This window comes from Passer domesticus, chromosome 19, assembly GCF_036417665.1.
Source record: "Passer domesticus isolate bPasDom1 chromosome 19, bPasDom1.hap1, whole genome shotgun sequence".
Taxonomy (NCBI): Eukaryota; Metazoa; Chordata; class Aves; order Passeriformes; family Passeridae; genus Passer; species Passer domesticus.
In genome coordinates, this window is record NC_087492.1 from 10,059,026 (window position 1) to 10,084,492 (window position 25,467).

The following is a 25,467-nucleotide window of genomic DNA, read 5'->3' on the forward strand; positions in this document are numbered from 1 at the left end:
GCTTCAGGATGGTCCCCTGGTGCAGAGCCCTGTGCAGGAACAGCTCCAAGCACTGCAGTGGCCCAGCAGGGTTTCCACAGTGGCTGAGGACTGCAGGAAGGATGGGGAGAGGTTCAGTCCAAGTGCACCTGTGCAAGCTCAGGCCTCCTCACCCCACCATGCCAAGGGGTCCTGGCAGTTCCCTGCTGGAGAGCTGAACCCAGCATGGCCCCTGGGCTGCCCTGCAGCCCCACACAGCAAGGCTGGTCTCATCTGTCAGCAGATGAGGATAAAACACAGGGGATAAAACACAGGAACACCTGTAAGACAAAAATTATCTTAAGCACTTGCTGTGTTACAACAGACTTTTCTCCACAGGATCCTTCAAAACCAGATGAGTCAGAAAACTAATAATTAGCCTTTGGCATTCAAAATACTCCTGAAACAATATTACTTCACTGTGCTTCATCATAACTCATAAAAATCTATTTTTGTAGCATTTTTTGCAAGGGGCTGGAATCTCCCCACATCTCCCTCCAGTGCCCCAGCACCTCCTGCTCAAAGGGGTGAGCCTGGGCAGGTGAGATAGGAAAAACACTGATGGGAGAAGGCATCAGTGTTTGGGGTCTGGACACCAGTTTAACAGCCTCAGTCCTCTTATTTACCTTGAGATGCCATTTGCTTTTGTGGGGAATTGTAGGCAGTGTTGAGATTGTGTGGCAGTGTGTGTTGATTTATTTGGGTTTTTGTTTTACTGGATTAAACCCTTGAGGCAGTGCTTTGCATTAAGGCTGCATTCCATATTAACAATCCTCAGTTAATTTCTTACATGAATGTTTTAACACTTGATCATGAGAGTAAACAATGGATTACACTACACTAAAAAGGAGATGCTTGCCTTGACTGCAGTTCCTTTAAACACCCACTATAAATGGTTAAAACTGTGAGAGGGTGATGATATTTTTTGCAGTGTTTTTCTTGCATGCTTCACACAGGTTGTTCAGGTTTTTCTTGCAGACCATGTGACAGTGGTGCTGTGCAACCACACTGTGACTGAGACCCACAGTGGCTGCCCTAAAACAGCCCATGGGGAGGCTGAGTTTGTTCCCCTGCCACTGCTGGGGTGTGGCTCTGGGGGTGTCCTGCCAGCATCTCTGGGGGGCTGCCCAGGCTCTGGGCATCTTGCACTCTGCAGTGAGCACCTAAAACTACAGCTGGCAAATGCACTAGCAGCATCCCACTGACCTCTTATTTTAAAGGAGAGGATAGGGCAGGTTTGGTGGTTTCCAGAAAAGAGCTGGAGGATGGAGATGGTGGTGGGCTCCATCTGTAGGGGTACAGTGCACCCAGAGGTGAGACCTGGACACCAGAGAGCCACAGGGATGTCTGCTGGGCTTCAGAAATTGTGTGTGAGAGTGGCACCCAACATAGCTGTAGGTGAAAGAAATGAGAGTTACATCTTACAGACAATGCCAAGCTCTGCTTTATTTTCATCAGTTTGATCAGTACAAAAGCAGACAGCATAAGTTTCACTTTTTATTCTTTTTGATTTAATTACTTTACAAAGTACAAAATATACTGTCATTTATTTTGGAACATTAGGATTTTTTCTTTTTTTCTGTTTTGTTTTTTTTTTCATACAGTACATAAATCTCAGCTTTTCAGCATAAGACCAGCAAAGAAAAGCAGCGTGTGCACTTGCTGGGAAAGCAAAGCAGCCACTTCTCAGCGCCACACAATGTCCAGTGCATGATCCCAAGCTGCTGCCACACTGCCTGTGCCTGGTGGTGGAACATCCCCCTGTGCAGAGGTGTTGAAGGCAGCTGATGCATTCAGGCTCCCCTGTGCCTTGTGCCCCCAAGCTTGCAGGAACTGCCCACCCACACATGCAGGGCCTGGCCCCACTGAGCCGTGGGCACGTGGCAGGTGCAAGCAGCCTTTGCATGGCTGCAGCCCAGAGCAGGAGCTGTACCAAAGGCCCCTGCATGGGCAGGATTCCCCCACCCTGTCTGTTTACATCAGGTCTGGTAATTAAAGGGAAATAAATACACTTTTTTTTTTCTACCCTTCCCAGTGAAAGGCTGCATGGGGTTTCTGAGAGGTGAGCAGGAAGGAGAGGCTGCAAGAGTTTGGGGTTCCCAGCCCCACTTCAGCCTGTTTGGTGTGTGTCTGAGGCCAAAAGTGCTATTTCACTTACAGAGCAAATGATACATAAATAACTTATTAAATAAAAAAGTCCTAAATATTCATGTTTCCTCCCCAGGTTGGCCAGGGACTAGAGCCAGACCCTGATCCAAGCTGGGCAGCTTCTGCACCAGGAGCATCTCTGCTCTCTTGGCAGTTCTAGAAATTTGGGTTAGTGTTGTGTAGGTATCTGGAGGGAATCTGGGCTCCTTTGGAGTCCATACAAAGGGGAGAAAGAAAGAAATGCTCAGACTTGTTCAAGCCCCTTGAGGCACTGATAAAGTGGTGCTGTGCCAGCCCCTTGGAACCAGCCCTGAACTGGAGCAGTGCAGTGGGGCTGTGGCCCTGCCCTGTGTCACCCTGCAGGGTGATGGCTTGCTGAAGCTTAGCCCAGAGAAACCAAACTAAAAATCTGCCCTAAGCACCAAGGAGGAAATGAGGCTGCTCCTCCCTCTGTGCAGCTCTCCCTCAGGTTGTCCCTTCTGGCTGCCCACAGTGCCCAAGCTGCAGGAGCCAACCTGCCAGTGCCAGACTCATGCAGCCTGGGGCTGCAGGTGTGCCCTGGGCACTGGGGCTCCAAGGCCCAAATCCCAGCAGCAGCAGGAGCTGCTGGCCTGGCTGGGTGCTGGGAACAGGTGAACATGTCAAGCAAATTGAGGTGATCACCCATCCTCTAATTCTGATGGAAACAAGAATGGGGAGAATGGGTTATGTAAGGGAATGAGACTCTTCCAAAGGCTGGAACAGAGCTTCTGAAGCTGCATCCTCCTGTCAGTTACTGCCTGGCAGCCTCCTCTTGTGCCTGTCCAAGAGCCACCAAGGTTGTCCTGGTGCTTGGGTCAGCAGGAGAAGTGTCCCCTCTGTCCCTGCCGCCCCCAGCTGCTGCAGAGGCAGTGTGGAGGAGGATGCACTGGCAGAAAACGTGGCTGCCACTGTGCTAAAGTGAACACCCTGCTTCTCAACTTCATGTCTCACAAGCCCCAAAGTCAGGCCTGGAGCCACACGCAGGGGAGGGATAACAATGCCTGGCCACAGCCAGCAGGGACAGGGGACACCACAGTCCTGGGCTGGAAAGAGGCACTAACTACCCTGTGCATTTCCAGGCATTAACCTGGGCACTAATGGCACTTGCATGCAGTTCTCACACTGTTATCAACAGCCATTGGATTGGCAGGATTATTTTTAGCAGCAGTTGGAGGATTTGGGGTGAGAGGTGAGGGCAGCCCTGGATCCAGCCCAACCAGAAGAACCCAGAAGAGCCTGCCCTGGGATGCTGATTTTCTGCCATGAAATCACTGGAGCAGTTTGCAGTTGGAGAACATATAAAAACCTGAAGGAAGGAAACACTGACACATGGGACTGACAGGGATCTGGGCAGGTGGGGTTTGGGGGAGAACGAGGACATGACTCATGTTTAATTCTATGACACAACTAAAAACATGGCTGAGGTCATTGAGCTGGACCCGACAGTTCCTAATGAGTGAAGGAGAAATGGGGTGCTCCTCCTCCTCCTGCACAGCCACCTCCTTCATACTCTGAACCTCCTGCATCAGCACCAACTGCCTGACACACCCAGGAAAAGCAGAGGTTTGCTCCCAGGAAGGAAATGTTAAAACTCAGGATTTCTTCAGGGCAGCCCTGGTTCAGTAGCCTGTCTGTAGGTGCTGCTGCAGGCGAACATCCCATGGCCTGGGCTGAGCCCTGGTGGGAAGGGTCCTGTGCTCTGTGCAGGCTGGTCCTGCCTAGAGGCAATGTCCCAGAGTTGTAAAACACCACCAGCTCTTCAGGTAATTTCAGTGATCTCAAAAAGTCAACCCCATCCAAGGCTGGCATCAGAAATTGCAAGAAACAGCTACAACAAAGGCTGCAAATTTTTTTCTCTGCCCTATGTATAGGAACCCCTGACTCCTTCTTTCAATGTTCCACATGGCACACACTCCTGCTTTTGCCACTGAGCACAAATCCACAGAGGAGACAGCTGTTTTTCTTCAGCAGAAAGGAATTCCCTTTGCATTCCCTTCCAGCTGATGGGAATGGCTCTGTGTGGGCAGCAGGGACACAGAGGATGAGGGAGCTCTGGTTCCTGGGGCTGTCTCTCCCTTGTGACCTGGCCCAGAGCAGCATCCTGCTGGCCTGAGCCTGGGGCTGCTTCAGCCTGAACTCCTCTTTTAGGGCCCAAGGGAGCAGAAATGCTCACAGCAGCCAGCCTGGCCAGTGGGTGCTTCAAGCAGCATTCCCACAAGACCAGGGAATCGGGTACCTGTAAAATGTTTTTCAAGTAACAAAAGAGTGAATAGGAAGCCTCAAGCTTATTCCTGTAACTACAGAAAGCTGGTTTAAATCCTCAGGATGCTGAAAAGCAGAAAGCAGCCAGAGCAGGGGGACTCTGACCAGCAGCCTCCTATGGCACCTTGCACAGGTGCTGTGCAACAGACACTGCCTCTGCCACAGCCACACAAGGAGGGAAGAAGCAAACAGCCCCTGCAAAATGAAGGATGGAAGGAGCCCTGGTTGTGGCATAATCTTTTAGTGTTGGGAGGACCCCAGTAAAACCACTGGTTCTGCCTAGAGAGGGACATGGCACCTGGTCAGCTCTCCTGTGGTACAGGCAGAGGACAGAGCCAGACAGAGGGGGAATGACATGCTTCTGTTCTGCTCTCAAACATATTTCAATCCATTGCAAAACATTTCAGTCCTGCCAGATGCCTGATGGGCATCTCTGTCCATGTCTGCTCCACAATCCACCCATAGTTCATTTACAGATATTTGCAAAGCTAAAAATGGATGAAAACAAAACCCCAAGGGAGCCCAGGGCATCCAACAGTTGTTTTGCAGCTGTCCTGCTCCACACAGTGCTGAGCTGGGCTGGCCACACTGGAGCTGTGCAGGCAGGGGAGGAGCTGTGCCTGCATCCCTCTGCCACCCCCTTCACCTTGGCCACAAGACCTGGGCACTCTCAGGAGGAGGTGCCAGGGGTTTGTGTTCCCTTGGCCAGGCCCTCTGCAAACTCAGCTTGCAGAAGCACAGGTCATGGCTGCAAGAGAATCATGGAGCAGGGGGAAGCTATTCCATGTAATCTGCAATAACAAGGTTATTTGTTAATTCATTCCCAGGCTTTGAACCTGAAATGAACAGTGCTGTCTAGAGACCAAGAAAGGATCCTGGCTTATACATGTTCCAAAGAGGTGTTGAACCCTTAAATTCATACCCTAAAATGAGGATGTACTGTGACACATACTGCATCCATTTCCCCTTCATACAGCAGGGGCTGTGCATTGCTCTGTGCTCACCAGAGCATCTGCAGAGGCTGCAGCCAGGATTTGCTGATCAGCATCCAGGGCACGTCTCTCACTGCAGAACCCCTTTCTTTCCTTCACCTTTGCTAACAGGAGCTGGTAGCTCAACCCAGCTGTGCTTCATAAGGATTAAGTAAAGAAGGAGGCCAAGGAGAGCAGAGTAACTAAAGCTTATCTTCACAGTCAAGTGTGAAGTCCAGGGAGCCTGGGAAGGTCCCACAGCCTTGTGGGGATGTGCAGGCTGTTTCCACACCAGTTCAGTGCTGCCAGGATGCCTGAGGGATATTGCTGGCCCCTGACATATGGCAGGGTGCAGACAGACAGACAGATGCACTCATGGGGAGAAGGCCTGGAAATCTGGAGGCAGGTTTGCACATTTCAGCCAATGTAAATACACCCCAGGGCATGCTACAACCTGTAAATACTATGGGCAAAGGATTACTGGGGTTTACTCTCCTGCAAATAATAAAAGTTTAATCCAATCCAGTGTTTGCAGGCAGGACTGGAACAGGTAAGTGAGATGCCTTAAGCTGCTTACTGGAGATGTCCACATCAGTCAAAGCAACAGAGAGAGAAGAAACCCTCATCAGAAAATTACTTCTTGTCCTTAACAGAATGCTGCTGGGGGGACACCTTCTTTCAGGAATTAGGAGCAATGCTTAGCCTGAGGCCAAAAAAAGAATTTCTCCCTTTTCATGAACAGAAAATACCAATTATCCAGTGCTGACAGGAACACTTGTGCTCAGTGAGCAGGGACTGTACCAATGCAGGACCCAGCACCTCCCATTCATGTTGCTGACCTGTAAATTAAGGAGGTTGGATGACCTGGTGCTCTTGAACAGTTGTGTGGGTGCATGGACGGGGAAAACCACAAGGATGGGAGGAACCCCTCTGGCCACAGAACCCAATACCATCATTACATCAAAACCCACAGTGATTCTTGGGAGCCTTCCCCTATGGACAGGCTGAGCATCAGGAGATATTGAAGTACTGGGGGTTTAGAGGGGTCATGCTGCCCACCCTTGCTGGGATGGTGTGACTGGGACAAATGCATCCTCTGGGATACTGGGCTGAGCATGGAGGCTGGACAGGGTGGGGTGATCTGTTTCAGTCAAAAAGGAGAAAGAAAATGCTTTGGTGTTCACAGCAACAAGCAGAGCTTCAGTATCTTCATATATACACAACAAAAAATGAACATATTAATTCTTTTGCATCACTCCACCTATCCCTGTTCTTCCCCTGCCTTTCCCATGCCTGTCACTAAGAGGGATCTCTGCAGACCCTGCACTGCCACAGAATGGATGGGTGGGACAATGCCAAGTCAGTCCTAGATGCCTTTGGGAACAGAGGAGCCTGGGCTGACGCCGTGGCTGCTGCAGCTCAGCATGGCCTGAAGCCCTGGCCCTTCTGCAGCCAGGCAGTCACAGCAGCATCAGCTCCACCAGGGATGGGGCCCCTTTGTAAGAAAAAGAATTCAAGTTTTGTATAGCAAAGCTGGGAAAAGACAGAAAACCACTTCTCAGAGGCAGGCTCTGATCAAGCACGTGCAATTCAGACTTTTATGTCCCAGAGAGCTTCCCAACCTTCACAGGATGTCAGTCACTAACCCTCCTCTCACAGACACAGTGTGAGATTTGTGGGGCAGCCAGTGGGGGAATGTGTCAGCAGCTCGTGCCTGAAGGCAGCAAATCCTGCAAATGCAGTGCAATGGCAGAGCTCTGAGCAGAGCTGCTCCTTGCCTTGCCTCTCTCAGGGGTCGACACATTCCTTAAAGCATCAAGAGCACCAGGGAAACAACTGAGTTCTCAGGGAGCTAGGCTGCAGCCTGAGCAACCTCCTCTGCCACACACTCCCTTATCCTGCACTGCCTTATCTCCTCCCAGTGCTGGCAGGACAAACATCACGCTTCAGAGACATAAAACCTGATACACTTCTGTTGGATGCTTTGATTGGCTGGAGCCATCAGGACCTCCCAGCACAACCTAGAAGCTCCCACACCCAAATCTGCGTGGTACATCTTAAAAAGTGCATCCCTGCTCAGTGTCACGTGCTAGCCCAAAGCAGGACCTGACACCAACAAGCTCTCAGTGAGAGAGGAGGATTGATTCATCTCTGGCCAGCAGCCTGTGCCCTGGGAATGGTACCAGAGAACTTGGGGTTTAAAACACATTTCAGAGCAGCAGTATGATGAGTGTATATGATTTCCATTAAGGCCCCTCCCCATGAGGGAGGCTGATACATCTAAAGCACAGCATTGCTTTGCTTCAGGTCGACTCCACTGCTGCTCTTCACTAAACATATGTAAGAAAAAGCAAGAGTGGAACTAATATTCATATTGCCCATTACTTGAATTAAAAATAGATGGTGAATCCATGTGTGTATACAGTACTCACTACACAGATGCACACACAAGGGAGTGTGCCCAGAGTACACACACATACACTGTACCTGTGTGTGAACCTACAGTGCCTGAGTGCCCACACCATGCACAGGGTACAACCCTACAGACAAACATGGTATTTACAGGTGTGCCATAGGGACACGCTGTGGATTTCTATGGAAACACTTAAGATGTATATATATGCACACACTTGCTCAGTAGAAAGGAATTTGTAGTCACGTTCTAATTGGGTTGAGGGAGAAAGACAAAACTCTAATAGCACAGCTTGGAAACGCTGAGGCTTCTAAGAAAACAAAGGTCTTGGAGAAAGCCTACCCTTCTGCAGGGCTGGAAACACTTTTGCATTTTGCTGTTTGGTGAATTTTGTGAGAGAGGGCATGGGGAGGGGCATTGAGGCAATCCCTCCTTACAGCAGCCATGGCCAGGTGGAGCTGCCCAGAGAGCTGAGCAGGGATGCTGAGGGCAACTGCAGGAAATCCAGGAGCCCAGGCCAAGGGTGTCCCACTGAGACATGTTCCTCCTTCATCCACACAGTACTGAACAGCAAAATGTCAGGCATGCTCAGATGTATTATCATAAGGAATAAAAGGAAGAGATTCTTCCTTTAAAAAAAGGAAAAGTCTTCTTCCCCACCTCAAAGGCTGTGTGCTCAGAGTGGGAGCTGTGGAGCAGCTTTAAGAGCCCCCCTACTTTGGGCTCACTAAGCACTGGGGTGTCAGTAGTGTGGTGGTATCATTATTACTGTGAAAATATTTACTGAAGCCCCTGCAGAGCCCTTCCTGCAGTGTAGGTCTCACATGCAGCACCACTGGGCAAACTTGAATTGATCCTGACTGCAGGCTGGTGCAGGAACAAGATTCCACCAATTATGGCCACATTCGGAGTATCCCAGTTCCCACCAGAAAAAATATGAAAGGAACACTAAAGGGAAAGCATCAAGCTGTCTGAAGCAATCTTCTTGGATTTCAGGACAAAAAGATAAAAGGAAATGAAAAGGTGAAGCCAAGGATGGTGGCAGTGTCAGAGTCCCTCAACAGCATTTTACATCCTGTGATTTTCAGGCCAACTCTCCCATGTTGGGACATTCAACCTTCCTTTCGAAGGTTTGAAATACCACAGAGCTTTCTACAGATTTCACAAATATAAGGCTGATTCCCTTAGGAAAAAAAAAAAAAAAAAATTACAAAAATCAGCCTCTAAAACAGCCTGAATGCACTGTTAGAAAATTAAAACTTTTTTTTTTTTTTTTGCTTTCATTTAAGGCTCAGTAAAGTTGCTTGTTTCAAGTTCCTTCCTTTCTATCCAGGTTGAAGTCCTTTGGAAGCAGCACTGGCACATGCACAGCAACACTTGGTACTCTCTGATGCCAAAACTGGCATTTCCCAAAGGCTGGCAGAACCCCAGAGCAGAAGGCAGACCTGTCCTGATGACTCTGGCATGGTGGCACCACCCACACACACAAACCTTGGCTGGCAACTCAGCAGCTGAACAGCAACTCAACATCCCTCTCCCCCCAGCCCTCTGACAACATCTGGGGTGAAAAGCCACCTCTGGCCTTGCTGCCCACTCCAGCTCAGCTCAGTGCCCACAGCTCTGGGCAGAGCCACAGCAAACATCTCCAGATGCTTTCAGCACTGCACTGTGCCCGTCCTTGTGGCAGGAGACCACAGCATCTTTCCAAACAAACATCCAGAGGTGCACAGTGCCACATCTAGAATAAAACTTTAGTCCAGAAATCTGGAATGAATACAAACATATCATGGGACAATTTTGAAAATCCATGCAAAGGAACAGCAGAAGATCCTGTTTGGTAAAACATGAACATGTGCCCCAGTGTTCCTCAGCAGGGATGCTTCAGCTCCAGTAGGGCCAACCAAGGAAAGTCATCCATACTTTTTCCATGGATGCTCTGACTCCCTGTCTACATGCCACAAAACATCCCACTGGTGAAAAATCAGATTTGAAACTCAGTTTGATTCCAGCAGCATCAGAAACCGTAACTGCTTGGTCCTCCAGTACTGTGAATGCAGAACTAATCAACCAGCTCTGTCTGTGTTTGCTTGTCCTACACTCCAGTAAAAACCATGCCATGGCATGATCCCAGGTGTTTGCTTCCTGCCTCCAGATTGATGCAAAACCCTGGCTCACAGCTGTATATGGCACAGCCTCAGGAAAATCCTACCAGAGGCTGTCTCTGAAGCATGGCTGGAAAGCCCTTGGGAAAAAGGCAAGATCTGCAAATTCTTTATGTCAAGCCTGAAGTGGAAGAAGTTAAGAAATGCAAGATAAGCTGGGGCTGGTAATCACAACAGCAAGGTCCTCTGCAGGCAGCCTCTCCTCTCACCAGCCCTCGTTGCATGGTCACAGTGGGGCAGAGGGCTGGCACCCACCCCCTGGGTAACACTTCTCTGCCAGCCCTGCTCTCTGCTGTCCTCCACAGTGCTGGCAGGGCCATGGCACAGCCTGGACACAGGTGCCACTGTGGGCCTTGATGCCAGGCTCCTGCTGGCCGTGGTACAAGCCAGAGGAAAACACATTACTGCTTCCCCATGGGAAAAGCCCCCTCATCTTCCTGTGCAGGACCAGATGCCAGCAGGTTTGAGGCATTTTCAGCACCACTTTACTTTGCCCAGTCAGCAGCAATTTCCACCTGTGTGATGAAAAACTTCAGGAGGGTCCCCACAAGAGTCAGGCCCCCTCCTGGCCCTAGCAGAGGGAACCTGCAGTGGCTCTTGGCCAAGGTGGCCTGGAAGTGCAAGAGCAGCCTCCCAGGGACCCTGGGCAATGCTTTATTTCCCCATGTGTGCACACTGGATGGGAAAAAGCCTGAGGGGACAGGAGAAAAGAGCCCTTCCTCCTCTTGCTGGCCCTGAGGAACAAGGGCTGGGGGAAGGCTCTGATGTGGGGTAAGGGGAGAACAGTTGTCCTGGAGCAGGGGATATGGCAGGAGAATACTCGGAGCAGTGAGGGAATGACTGGAAAAAATGACCCAAACCAGCCAAGTTTCAGTGCAGACACAAGTCTGGTGACACCACCTGCCAGGAGCTGGCCACAGCTGGGCTCCCCCTGCCCAGGCTTTGACTGCAGGGAGAAAGAAAAAGGGGAAATGTCCAACAATTGGATATTTTCCTCTGTTCCAACACCAAATTGTTCTGTCAGGGGAAGCAGAACCCTTTGCATCCTATCTCAACACAGGCAGTGATGGACAGTCCTCAGAAGTCTGATGCAAGGAGACAAGCCAGTACTATGCGATGTCTTTTCTGTTTAATTCCATATTTCACTTTGTTTCTGGTTGTCAGGGCTCTCTGAGGCAGCAGCCTGTCCATCTGCTCTTGGCCCACCCCACTGCTCTCGCAGTGTGCCCAGGGCCATCCGTGCTGGGTGTCCCTGGGTGTCCCCGGGTGACCCTGGGCAGCTCCTTCCACACTGAGCACAGCCAGGGGTCACTTCACCTCGGAGCTGAACATCAGGAAACCATACAAACTCCCTCTCCTCCTGCCCCTCATTCATAAATTTAATAAAATAACAATAATAATAATAATAATAATAATAATAATAACAATAATAATAATAATTAAAACAAAGGCTTATTGGAGCTGTTTCTGCTCAACTTTCCACAGTCTCTTTTCATGTCACTCTCTGTAATCAGATTTTTCAAGAAATACTGTGAGAAAAAAAGAATAATAATAATAATTATTATTATTATTAGAATAATAAAAAGCATCTGGAACCAGCTCAGAAGATTTCTAATGCTTTTCAGCTTGACTGACTTGGAGTGCATTGACCACACCATTTATATTTTCTTCAGGTACCTGCAAAAAAACAAAAAGAAAGGTCATGTTCCAGTAAAGGGGGTGACAAGAAAAGAGAGGCAGGAGGCAAAGCCAGACCAGTCCCAAGGAGGCAGACACTTTGCTGGTTTTTGCTTACACCTGAAGTTCACTGAGAAAGGGCTCCAGGTACAAGGACAGCCCTGTTCCCCCATGGTGCCCCCAGAGCAAACACTGTAAGTGAGGTGCAGAGGGTTTGCTGTTGTGTGGGGGCTGCTGGTGGGAAGCCAACTGTTTTGGGGTTTCTCTTTCTCTCTGCTCCTCCTGTCCCCTCCTTTCCCTTCCTTTTGCTGGTGAAGCACTTGCATGCCAGGGGCTCACTCGTGCAAGGTGCCTGTGCTGAGGGATTTTTGTGGTGCCTAAGGGCTCCATGAGGCTCTCGGGGCACCCTACAGGACTGGGACCTGTGAACTGGGTGGGAAGGCCATGGTGGGTGACAGGAGGACACACCCATCAAAAGAGAAGAGAGCTACCAGCCTGTTTGAGGTGCTTTCCTATCCAGCCTTGTGAGGAGACTTAGCCATAGAAGTCTGTATTATTCATGGTGTTTTTTCACATTTACTGCAAGAAAAGCCTCTTGTAACAGAAGATGCAAAAAATCTCAGAGTGACTGTCACTGGCAGAAAAGAACATCAAAAGTAAAGTTACATCTGGCAGAAGAAGTGTGTCTGAACTCTACATAAACTCCAAGACACTGGCAGCTCTTGAAAAGTGGAAAGAGGACTGAGGGAAAAATAAATTATCTGTAAGTTGCTGCAAGAAGTCAAAATAATTCATGTCAAGTAAATTGAAGAGGGAACTGTTTCCTCTACAAGGTATTTAAGGCCAAGAGTACAATACCTGGATTCACTGGACACTCTCGAGAGCTCAGTGGAAATACAACTGGTTGTGTCTTTCTGTGAGGCTTTTAATAAAACTGAGGAAAAAGCCCATGAGAAATAACAAGAAAAATGTTCACTTTTCCAATAGGATGATGGAATAACAGCAGTTCACACACACAGATGATGTGTGAACAAAAGTCATTTGGAAAGGAAGAACATAATATTAAAACAAGCATACAGCAAACTCTTCTGGTTTAGAAGGAAAACACCAGGACACCTCCACCACAGGGAACAGGACTTTGAGGCAGGACTCTCCTCTGCCTCCCCTTCATCATTCTTCCCAGTACACTGAACACTGCAGTGCAAGAAGCTGTTTGACTCTTTTCCTCTACATAAGATAATGAGAAAAGACATAGTTGTCAATTTTTTTAACCACACTCCCCTAGCCAGCCCCAGTGATGCTCAGTGGTTCTCTCTGTCTGCTTCCTCAGCACTGGACAGAAGAGGAGGAAGCAGCTCTGGCCAGCCCTGGCCAGCTGGCTTTGACCTGCACGGACCCATCTCCTCCATGAAACACAGTGCTCCTTCACTCCCTGCAAATGCCTGACCCCTAAACAGCACAGAAATTGTATCAGTCACCCCACAAATGTTTTCTCCAGGAGAGATGTCCAAACAGTTTTGATTTGTAGGACTCATCCTAGTTGGCCATCAGTGGAGGAGTCCTCCCCTCCCTGCCCCTTGGAAATGACCCCTGTCCCAAGGCAGCTGCTGCACTGTGCTCCCTTCTCAGGCAGAGTGCAGATCAAAGCACTGACCATGAAGGAAGAACCAAAGCTCCAAATTACACCCCAGACACAGCTCCAGCCTCTTCAGAAGCAAAATGTTGGTGAAAGAGAGCAAGACACCTGTGAACATGAGGCAGCAAGAGCAGAGTACCTGGAAAGGCAACTCTTCTTCCTTGCTCTCTCTAGAGGGAGCTGGTAACCATGATTCTCTCCAGCCTGACCCTGCCTCACCCAGGGACATGCCAGAGACCTGCAGGTTCCCATCTCAACACTGCCTCCCAAAGGGATTTCATCTCAAGCACAAGTCCTGATCACCAGGTTAAATGTCTACAGCTACAGCATGGCAGGAGCACTTGTGTATTACACTCAGGTCAAATAAAAATTAAGTAACAAAAACCACCTTAAGATGCACAGGAGAAAAAAGATCAGATCAAAGGGAACAACACATTTTTGCACAGTACTTTAAATTGCTGACAACAGGTACTGAACTACCTTAATTAAAGAAAGGGAGAATTCAGAGAAAGGGTTCAAGATACATTTACTCCTCGAGGAATGTCACTAGAAGTCAAGGTATCTGGGTAGCAAAGTTAAAGAAAACATGACAAAATCTAGGTCAGGGTCTTGGCCAACAAAACCACCCTAAAGCCAACAAGCACCCAACCCAGCCAGCACACCCAGAGCAAAGTCAGGCACAAAATGCACCTTCCAAAGGTTGGTCCAGTTTGACAACTGGAACAGCACTGTCCAGGGGAAAAGGCTTTTAAAACCATACATAAAGAAAACAGGAAGTAGCAAAGAAAAACACTGAAACACTGTTTTGAATAAGGAAGACCTGCAGACCTGATGGCCCCCTAATACCCTGCAGCTGCTGGGAGCAGGAGCTGTGGGGCCTGGGGGCAGCAGGATGAGCACTCTGAGAAGGTGGAGCAGCCTGCAGTCATGGCAATTGTGTGGTGTAAGTTTTCAGCTACAGATCTATTTTAGCTGATAGGGCTGAGCTCTCCAGATATGGCTTGACATGTAGAAGCACTCTGCACCTCGTGCTTGCCACAAAAAGTGCACACCTGGGGCCACACAATGGGCAGAAATGTGAGGCAAAGCTAACAGTATTGATTTTTAAATGGTGTTTTATTAGCTTATCTTATCAGCACAGTTAATATTAAAAAAAAATAAGACAAACATATATAACACTCTGACCTTTGCTATCTGAAATAATATTTACTTTTACTCTTTACACACATGACCTATCAGCTGTGAACGGTTCACACCAACTGTGAAAAAACAAAGTAATTATAAAACCCCCAAACCTGCTTTGATCTCACTAGAGCTTTTACAGGTCAAAGGTAGGATCTGAATAGTGAATTTGCAAGTGATGGAAAGAGAAGGTATAATGCAATAAAGGGCACATTTCAGAAAAAAATGAATAGTATAAAGCAGCTGACTCTCTCCTTCAGGACTGGGGAAATGGGTTCCAAGACAAATGCCATCCCATTTGTGGCTACAGGCATTGCATTTTCCCTTTCTAGGGGAATTCCTCATTTTTGAGGGTGTCTTCTCTACAAAGGAAGAACAGAGGTAGGTTTAGAAAGTAAAATATCCATCAATATAAAAACCAAAAAGAACTCTCCAAGGATGGCAAGACTCATGTTGATGACTCTGCTGCAGCTGCTTATGGGCACTCACGAGAACAAACATGGGAACAACCTTATCTGCTTCAACATCACCTTCTCCTGCTGTGCTGGCAATTATTGCTTGTTTATCAAGACCCAGGAAGATGCAGGGACAGCAGAGCTAACAGATGGGTCTCAGAAAGCAAAGGTTAGGACAGTGCAGACACCAAGAGATGAAGGCAGGAGAGTGCTACTGGTAGACTGTCCAAAAAGTTCCCAACACACAAAGGCACCTGTGATGACCCACCTTTAAAGGGAAGGAAGCACCTAAGGAGGCACCTTCCTGAGAGTCTGGAGCCTGCAACTACTTTTGGAAGCAAATGGAAAGGTTTGTGGCTGCTTCTAATAGAAGATACAGATGCAGTGGAAGGAGCTGCTCAGGGAGGTTGTGAAGTTTCCAGCACTGCAGACTGAGAACAACACTCACTAACACAGCTTTGCCTTGGGCAGGGCCTGGCTTGGTTCAGGAGCCTCTCACCCAGGGCAGGAGGCTGAAGACTGGAGTTTGCTGGGCTACACTGGAGCAAAGGCACTCCAACGAGCTATCCAGATGAGAAGTGGCATTGCCATAAAGTTTTCTGCTAAGGAAAAGCTCTCCCCCACTCCAGAGAAGCTGTATTCATACTCACCAAGGCGTGATCAAACTTAAAAGTACTGATGTAGTAGGCTGGGATGTCAGCTGCAGCCAGAGGCTCAGAAATCTGAGCAACAATTCCACATTCATCTGTGGGGAGATAAAACATCAAACATTGTCTGGAGGGGCTTGCAAAAGTCTCAGAGCTCACCAGCTCCATGCCTACATATGGAGAAGTTTGTCTTCACAAACTCCAATCAGAAGGAATCTCTGTAATAAAATGTGTTCTTTCTCACAAAATTAAATTTATGGACCACAACAATACATTGCACATTTAGTTTTATTACCTTCTTTTTGCTACAGAGAAACACACACTCTCCAAAGGCACAAAACCATTAGAAGTGGAATCATTTAGAGGTCCAAAGAAAGGCACTGAACAACATTCAACAAGAAAGCACAGAGCCCAGCCCCATATATCCTTAACATCCATTTTTCTCTGTTATTGAACACTTGGCCTGCAACTCTGAAAGAGGAGATGCTGACTGGACTGAAAGGTGTCATGGGAATTCATTGTAGATTACTGAAATCAGTGGTCAGAAAGCAATGTCATACTCCAGTGCAGTGCCTGGGTAATTCTGTGATTCTAGTAGACTTTTTATAGATTTATAGCAGTCCAGTTTGTCTCTTTAACCAGAGGCCCAGCTGTAGCCACCCCCAAAGTCCAGGAGATGAACGCAATGCAGCTGGAACTGTTGAGCATGTAGCACTTTCAGGAGTATATTCAGAAGTCAAACTTAATAGGAATCAGGCTTCTATTTGAAAATCTCAGCTCACAAAGTCATGTTAAGCTGCTGGCTCTTAAAATGCATCAGCCTCAGATGGATTTTTCCCTACTCTTTGAAGGCCCTGAGGTGACTGACTGCCTGCACACCAAATGATCCACCAAATGTTACTTACCAAAGCCAAGAGGCTGCCCACCAATCCTCACCATCTTCCAGAGCTCACCAGATGCACTTGTAAACAACAAATTATTAGGAAATCTGTAAAAAAAAAAAAAAAAAAGGAACACCAAACATAGCAATTAAAACACAGCAGTGTGTCAGATTCTGCCTGTGGGGAATCTACTCTTCCTGCATCCTTGAGATGTTTGAAGCCAACAGTAACAGGGCAGTAGCTTGGGCAAACTGGGAAGACTCAAGGCAGGTGGGGCAGATGCACCTGCCTGATCCCCCAGGTGTCCTGTGGCAAATCAGCAACTCCTGCTGGAGGTGGGCATAGGTACCCAGAGAGGCACAGGAAAAATCTCATAAGCAACAGGCTGTGTCCCAGCTTTACAAATGTTGGAACTGTGAAGATTTTACTTGAGCTGCATTTGGAAACAGCTAGGGATGGAATATGTTTCCACGCCTGCTCTCAGGAATGTGAAGGGTAACCACTGGTTTTGTGTCTGAGCACCATCAGTGCTTTTTTCCATCCCATTCTGGGAGGTGCCTGGGACCACTGCAGAGGTCTCTATTTCTTAGCAGGGGGAAGGAGACTGGAGGCTAAGAGAGTTGCCCAAGGTGAAGCAGGCAGCCTGTGAGAGAGAAGAATTGGCTCCCCAGATTTCCTACACCCCAGGCTGAAGCTCCAGCCCTCTGGCTCCTCTTAAGACAGACAAAGGTTTACTGCAATAAGGTCAAAGAAACTTTCAGGAGGGCAATTCATTACTTTAAAAACAAGTCCCTGGAGCAGACGACTTGCCCCCAAGAACCAAACCCAAACTGCTCTGTGTGTAAAAAGCAAATCTGAGCACTGCTGAGTACAGCTTCCCTCCAGCCTCCAGACCTGAGAGCCTGCCATGCTGTACAGCTGAAGACACACAGAGACTGACTGCTTACCAGCTGGCTCCTTCCCTGCTGGACACACAAGTCATGGGCTCCCACTGCACAGTGATGACTTGGGACATTATCATCATAACAAGACTGAACCAAGCCCATCCATGTGTAAAAGCAAAGCAGTAGGACAGCATCACTGACATCCCCACCTGCCTTTAGCAGGAAAGCTTCAAACACCTACACCAGGTTTTCTTTTTGGGTTTTGTTAGCACAGTTAATGAGCAACAGAATAAAAATGCAAAAAGCACTTTGCTCCAGTATTCCTCTTTTGAAAGTGAGATAATTCTACATCACATTGGTTTGTGATTTCACTGAGGGCTTGAACAGATCAGTCCAAAATTCAGACACTGGAACTAAAATGCCAGGTTTTACTCAGAAAAGTGACAGGGTGTACAGGCCCATGACAACCATACAAGACAGTCCAAATAATTAACACAGAGGAGTCTAAGCTGCTCCTTTGAGACCATCCCTTTTTTTAAGGTCCAGGTTACTCTAAGATCAAAGCTCACCTCTGCTGCGTCTGGACATCCATGACCAGGGAGATGTAACCCTCAATGAGAGAAAAGGAGAAAAAGCGAATATGTCCCGAGTCTTCGTTGCCCACCACTGAGTCTTTTACTCTGGAGAAACAGAAGAGAACTACATTAACTGTGGCTAGAAGAGCACAAAAACGGGTTTTTAAAGCAGATATAGCAAATGAAACCAGAAATGTTCTTACACTGACTTAGGGAAATGACATTGAATTCTGTTTATCATACTGATTTTTTTTATTTTGCAGGTGGAAGACTATCCAGTCCCCACAACTGACAAAATTCTCCATCCCTGCCTTGAGGTCACCTCACAAGAAGCTGTGGGCCAGGAGCCATGGGCACCAAGGGGCAGCAACCCAGCCAGCTGTACATGCTCTGGGCCTGTGTGGATATGCAGCACACTGACCACATGGCTACTCTCACCCTCACTCTGAAAAAGCTCAGCTTTCCAAAGCCAGCAGATGTCTTTGGGCACCCTCAATCACCTGTTTGGCTTCCACCCATCAGGACAACCCTCTTGGGCCTGTGAAACCTCCCTCCCTCCTTCAGTGCAGAGCACTGGAGCAGCAAAAGGCCACAGCACATCCCTGGAGCAATCTGTGCCTCCAGACACTGGACACATCTCCTGGACCCCACCTCCCTGCAGCACCTACCCATTGGAGTAAAACATGACATCCATCAGGAGTGTAGCAACAGTGGGAAGGGTATCTGGATCCAGGCTGGTGACACAGAACATATTACTTGGGCTGGAGAGAGGATGAATGACAGGCCTCTGAACTGGAAGAGACACACACAGACACACACAGCTGTGAAGCCACATCTGCAGCAGGCTCCTGTCCCATCAGCTGTGTTATCCATGCCCTGGCAAGGGTCACAGAGAAAGCTGACAGTATTTGTAAGGCAGTGCCTCATTGCTGAAGCCCTGCTGGCTCTCACACAGGGAATGAGGGCCTGTGGATAATCTGCTCCTGTGCTGGTGTCCCTAAGGTAAGGGTGGTGTTACCCTGCATATGATGCCAGCTCTCTGCTCTGAGGGGCTTTCAGGCCATTGGGTGCATCCACATGACCTGAGGGGCAAGCTAAAGGAGGAGCCAAGAGAAATTGAAAAGTGGGGAAAAAATTAAGGTTTCCACCATTAAAAGGCAGGGCTATGGAAGGCTGTGGTTGCTGGCAGTCCATCCTGTTTTCCCTTATTTCTGGGAACCTATTTTGCCATAGTATCTTGAAAAATTAAAACCCAGCTGCCACACAGCAATTTGTCTGACTGCAGCCAGTGGCTGAGAAGCAGCCAGCATTTAGGCATGCAACCTAATAGAGCAACACAGCATTTAGGAATGCAACCAAGAGACCAACACAGCAAACTGTGGACTGGTGCATTATCAACATATGTTTCACTGTGTCCTTTCTCGAAGCTTTTTTTCTTTAAGACTCATTTTCTTAAACAAGGTGATTGTTAGCTCTTGAGTGATGAAACTGAGTGGCACTTCATAATAACTGATCCCTGCTTTGCCTGGTTATGGGCAAAAAATTACACACATCAGTAGGCAAGCATATGTATGTAAGTTGTTCCTTCTTCTGACTGTGCCCTTTGCCTTGACACTTGCTCCTTTAGCCTGCAAACATCCTAAGGTTCTGTACAGCCCTGGGCTCGTTGTGGCCTTGATCCTCACTGGCACTGAAGTGTGAAAGTTGAAAAACAATCTTCTCTGTGTATCACTGCAATACTTAAACTTTTAGAGAAGCCATTTTCCTTTGGAATGTTGAAGCATGGAAATATGGGCTACAGACAACATTATTTTTGCAACTGCAATGAACTGTACTTGAACTTTATGTCCTACCAAAGGCATGTCTTCTCTAGAAAAACTAGCATTAGAAGGCCAAAATTCAGCCAAACTTACTAGCACTGCTCAGAAAGTTAAGAACCTACTGAAATCCTTGGTTGTACTTGGGAGAAGCTTCTAAGATTATAATCTTACAACAGGATAAATATTCACCCAAATGCTGTAGGAAGCTAGGAGGCAGAACTTCCACCCCATGTGTCAGGGAGACCCAATCCCTGGCAAGCTGAGCCTGCGCTGGTCCTTACCTAGTTTTGGTTTGACAAATCCATTTGTTACCCCAAAGTCATCAGCAGCCACAGTCTCCCCGTTCACTACTCTGAGGATGGTGAACTCGGCAGCCAGCGTGTGCATCACGAAGGGCAGGTCTCGCTCACGCACCTGCAGGGACAACAGCATCATCTGGTGATGGTATTATGGAGTTATCTGCATATCTTATATTATGATATTATCTGGATATGCACCAGGAATGACAAAACACTGCAGTGGAGGGTACACACTTTTAGAGCACAGCAAAGCGGACATGACTCCTGCTTGAGTTACCATTTAGGTGTATCTTAAGAGAAGCACACTTGGTGGTATCACTGGGATATCAATAGGATTAAGCACCAGAGTGCTTTTATGACTGTAAAAAGAATGTGGAGATTTCTAAGCAGGAGATGCTTCACCTCTTTTCCAGCATTGCTGCAACAATTCAGCACTGCCTGTTCTTCAGTTTTGTTTCCTTGTGTGCAGGCACACACACGTGTGTGTGAGACAGAAAGACAGTCTGTCTGTCCATAACCAAAACAACTTTGGAGCCTCTTGGCCATCACCAGCCAACTTGACAGCAGACATTGTGTTCCTCTAACTTTCAGAAAACCAATGTCTGAGTGATGGTGGGAAGTGCTACCAGTATCTCCATTTCAGGAGAGACTGTTGTGTGGGCTCAGCACCCATTAGACCACACAACCCATGACAACAAATGCTTCATCCCACGGCAAAAGCTCCTGAGATGTCAGAGTGCCTAACTACAAGGAACAGAGCTCTGGGGAAAGCACTTTGGTACTTCTGCCACTCCCCGACAACTTGTTCCCAGAATTGCCCAACTGAATTTTCATCTGGTGGCAATAACTCTGCCTGGTCCCCTCATGTCCTCTTACCAGGATGAAGTCCGTCTGATAGGTGGAGAGCATAAACACTGAGATGTTTTGGTCAGCTAGGGGTGCTATGACTGACTTGGCAATTTTGGTCACTCCGATGGGCTGGGAGCTGGAGAAACCACCTCCACCAGACACCACGTTGAGGGCAAGCCATGTTGCATCGGCCACGCTCAAGTGTTCCGAGGAAGGAAGCTCTGCAGAGACAGAAGGAAAGGACAGAGGTTTGTTTTAGAGGTAGAGAGAGCCAGGTCCACTATGTGCCAGTATGTGCTTAGCACAGAGCTCAGTGCAAGGAGTGACATGAGCCTCCTCGTCCCAACCTCCTGGCCTTCCAATGCTGCTCCACAGGCTCACACTGTGACACTCCACATATTAATTACATCAATTTCCACGGCAGGATCACACAGATTGCCAAGGACAACACAGGGAACTGCAGGTGACTCAGCATTCACTTGGATGCCAGTGACCAATTCTGTTGACCTTCCCAAGGGGAAACAGCCTGTGGTGGTTGTGCGGTTACAAAAGGAGAGTGCCAAGAGTGGGTCTAAACAAACGGTGCATTCTACTCCCCTCTGAAGCTGGAGAGAGGATCATCATTCCTGACAAACTGTTCATTATAGGTGGCTTGCAGGAGCTGCCCATCCCACACCTGACACCCCAGGCTACAAGCTGGGTGTTAGATAAGGGAGAAGAAGCAAACCCTTCCAGGCAGGGTAGTGTTTCTTCTTCACACCAATGACTCAGCTGTGATAATTCCCCTTTGGGGAAGCACCAGCACAGTCACACCCATCCTGAAGGGGGGATTCTCTGCTAATGGGCCATAATGGGGCATCACCAGAATAGGAGTTGTAACTTCGACCATCAAGAACTCCCCAAAATATCCTATGACTCACACTATTACATCACTCCATTGTGAAGCTCCCTGCCTGGGGGAGGTACTGAGCATTCCTGCCTGAACCTGAGCTATATAATCTCAACATTACCACCACCACTGGATGGATCCAGAGGACCAGAACTTCCACAGGACCATGGCATTTGACTGCAACCATCATTTGACAGGACTGTGATCAGCATCCTTCCCAACAGGGTGCCAATCTTCTGTGTATCGTTGCATTTATTGCAATCTTTCTATTAAATTTTAACTGCAACCTGGAATCTCTCTCAAGGTAATTCCATGGGGATTCTCCACCTGGTTTACTTTCAAAGGAGCACAGTCGTCTTGGATTTAAATCTCTATCATATAATTTCTCCAAACATTTTACTCAAGCTGTTCTGGCCTCTTTTGTTTCCATTTTCCCACTCTAATCGAAACCCAAATTTTGTACTCCTGGACTGGAGATGGAGGTTGACAGAGCAGCCTGGGCACTATCCCTAGTCTTTGAAGATGCAGAGCAGGAACCCTGTGCATCTGTGGGCTCCTGCCTCCATCTCTAAAGCAGAAGACCCACACAGCTCTGCAAGGGATGGGTGGTGTAACACATATACTAGGGATTACAAAGTAAGCACATACTAAGATAATGCAAATTACTTTGGAAATGGAAAATACCAAGAATAATCCCACTCCACTTCCTTCTAATCTGTTGGGGTTAAGTAGTTAAAAATCTGTAGCTAAACAATTTAATACAAATTATTAACTGTTTCAAAAAACCCTTAATGTATTAACAGCCCAGAAAAACAGATGCAGACTTTGGAATGAATGCATACACTGCTCTAGGATTCTCTGGATTTTTGATTTTTCTTTGGCAAATTATAGAAACAAACAGTTCCGATCCAGACTAAGAAATGCATAAACCCAGCTAAATCTACTTGGGGTAAGGAACCTGATCCCAGATGCAGATCCAGCCAGCAAGGACACAGCAGAATGCCAGGGGAGGCCTACACACTCAGCTCAGAGGTGAGATGCAGCCCAGGAGCCTGAAAGCACAGACCCCAGCACTGCTGCTCTTGCAGTCAGCACTCTGGGCAAGTGCTTGCATGTCTCCATGTCCACACACTCCAGGCTCCTCCATCCTTTCCTTCTTCTTCAACGAGACCTTTGGGAGTTGGTTCTGTACAGCCCCAGACACCGTGTAATAAATTCCTAACCTCACCCTCTCCAAATCCTCAGGCATCACTTCCCTGAGACACTGACAGCACTGAAAACCCAAAATGATCTGAATAACAAACACATTTTGCTCTCTTCAATAACCTCAGTTGTGTGTGGCATGAAAACAACCCTGAGCATACACACTGCAAACAGTGGGGACACTGAGGGTTCTGCTGCTGCATTTTGATGTTCAGCTTCATAAGCCAATGTTTCTTTTTTAATAATCAGAGCTTACATGGGATGAAAACTAGACACCAGGGAGAGGAGGTAAGTTTGTCCATTAATCAACAGCATGTTATGTCAGAGAGATCTGTGCAAGGTGCTTGGAGCAAATTATTGCAGCAAAATACCATTTTATCATCAGCCCTTTGCATCAGAAAAACACCTCCAAATCCAAGCTTTCTGCATCACCTGGCATGGAGAAGCTGGAGCTCAAAACAACTGCTGGACATATGTTCCAGGGTTCTGTTCTCACAACTGATCCTACCTGCAGCAGGCACATCCCAGGTATGCCCAAGCCCACTAAGGACTCACGTCTGGCAGCGAGATCACAGCTCACTCCTGCTCTATAAACAGAGGAGATAATATTCCTGCTTTGTACAGATGGCAAGGACTGCAAATCATTAAATACCAGTTTAAACACAATTTTGGGCCAGGGATGTGATGGAAGATGCAGTATTTTGTGGTGGACAGAGGTATTATCCCATTTCACTCCAGCAGCAGCTGTGCTGGATGAGCTGCCCCAAGAAGACCTCATCAAGCTCTTCCTCAGCAGGGAGGAAGGCTGATTTGCTCATTTCACTTGCCAACTACTTCGAAGTGCTAATAATTTCTGGGTTTATGTGTTTAACAGGCCCTATGAAGTGTGACAAGGGCCATTGCATTTGCTTAAGTAACCTGCTTCTCATGATTCAATGTACTTGGAAAAATATATAGAAAGTGATTGAAATACCAATTTTGGACACTGTTTCCATTAGGCAGCCAGATAGAAAGTACAGCCCACATTTTAATGAAACAAACCTAGGTTGAAGGTTCAACAAATTCATCTAAATAGCATTAAATAAGTCACATGGGATGGTGCTTTGCCCAGAAAGCTGTTGAATACTGTAAACCTAAAGAGAGCTGAGAACACCAGTTGTAAGATTAGCACAGACTCAGGCAGAATAAGGTAATAAATAAAGAGCAAAATGAGGAATTGCCCACATTCCTGTACCAATTCACCATCCCCACCACTTTCCCCACAGGAGAACAGAGCATAGGCCCCCACAGCTTCAGCACTGCCACATCCCTTGTCCTTCCATTGGGCAGAAATCTTTCTGCTGGGCTCTCAAGATCCTTTTGCAATTGGTATATCAAAGTGCAGTCACTCCCACTTCTGACCATGGGGGACATCTCAAGTCTGGCTGAGAAAGACCTCTAGAAGTTCAGAGATTTGGGCTTTGTTTATTATAATCAGGGTCTTCATTTTGACCTTTCATTGGGATGAAGCCTTAAGATTTTTGTGGTTTTGCTGTGTAAGGCTTTGCAGAATTGCTAGCAGAAGACACCAGGAGCAGCTCAGCTGCCTGCAGGATCCATCACCATCATTTGCTGCCCAACATGACAACTACCACAGTCTGGAAGAGCAGGATTCCAGACTCAAGCTGTTATTCCATCCATGGTCCCTGGCGTGGAACACCACCAGCCTCAACAAGATGTGATCATTGTGATAGTCCAGGATGATTTTCCCTAGCAATGCAGCACTGGGTATCAAGTGCTGGTGGTCTCCAAAACCCTGTGGGGCTGCTCTCCATTGGCACAGGTACAAAACTAATGCCAGTCCCTGTGCAAACCAAACCCAGCCAGCATGTCAAATAACATTTAGGATGTAAATGGAGCAGGAGTAACTGCTTACTCACAGTATTGCTGATTTACAAGGCATGGAGTCTGTCCAGAGCCTCACTGGCAGCCACAGTTGAAGTAGAGAAGTCTCCCTAGCACATCACCCTGGGATGTGAGGTGGTGAGTATCATAGTGGACATAATTGGCTCCTGAGCTCCAATAATCAATACCATTTCCAAAGAAGACAACAAACATTGGCTGAATCCCAAATAGGATTGAGCTGCTGCTGCTGGAGCATTATGCAATGCTGTAAATACTGTGAGCTGCTGCTCCTAAAATATCCTCAGGAGGATGCTGGGATGATGATGAGATTCCAGCCCATGGGTCTGCAAGCAGCCAAAGAAGTTACAGAGAGCAGGGAAGGAACATCTCTAGGTTTACAACCCTGATCAGAGTCAGTCTGACAGTGTCAGTCTGCACAACATTAGAAAAACAACATTCTTTCTGCCTACATTTTCTACCCTGAAGACCCCTCAGTTTCAAACACCCTGCACAGCAGGAGGCACAGCACTGCGAGAGAGCCCTACCTCTCCAAAAGTACACTGGAAAATGTTCAAAATGCTCTGAGAAAGG

At 47.7% G+C, this 25,467-nt stretch overlaps 1 protein-coding gene across 6 annotated transcripts in view; it reads right to left on the minus strand.

The window, feature by feature from the left end:
* Positions 1 to 1,444: 1,444 nt before the first annotated feature.
* The window catches only part of CASTOR2 (cytosolic arginine sensor for mTORC1 subunit 2), a 123,341-nt gene continuing 99,318 nt past the window's right edge, over positions 1,445 to 25,467 (minus strand). For all 6 annotated transcript variants that reach the window (XM_064394354.1, XM_064394353.1, XM_064394356.1 and 3 more), the window contains 7 exons: positions 20,928 to 21,121; positions 20,034 to 20,166; positions 18,601 to 18,724; positions 17,927 to 18,037; positions 16,498 to 16,580; positions 15,596 to 15,690; positions 1,445 to 11,672 (listed from right to left, as the gene is read on the minus strand). In XM_064394354.1, coding sequence (XP_064250424.1) covers positions 11,607 to 11,672; positions 15,596 to 15,690; positions 16,498 to 16,580; positions 17,927 to 18,037; positions 18,601 to 18,724; positions 20,034 to 20,166; positions 20,928 to 21,121 — 806 coding nt within the window. In that variant the 3' untranslated portion in view covers positions 1,445 to 11,606. The remainder of the gene's footprint in view (positions 11,673 to 15,595; positions 15,691 to 16,497; positions 16,581 to 17,926; positions 18,038 to 18,600; positions 18,725 to 20,033; positions 20,167 to 20,927; positions 21,122 to 25,467) is intronic.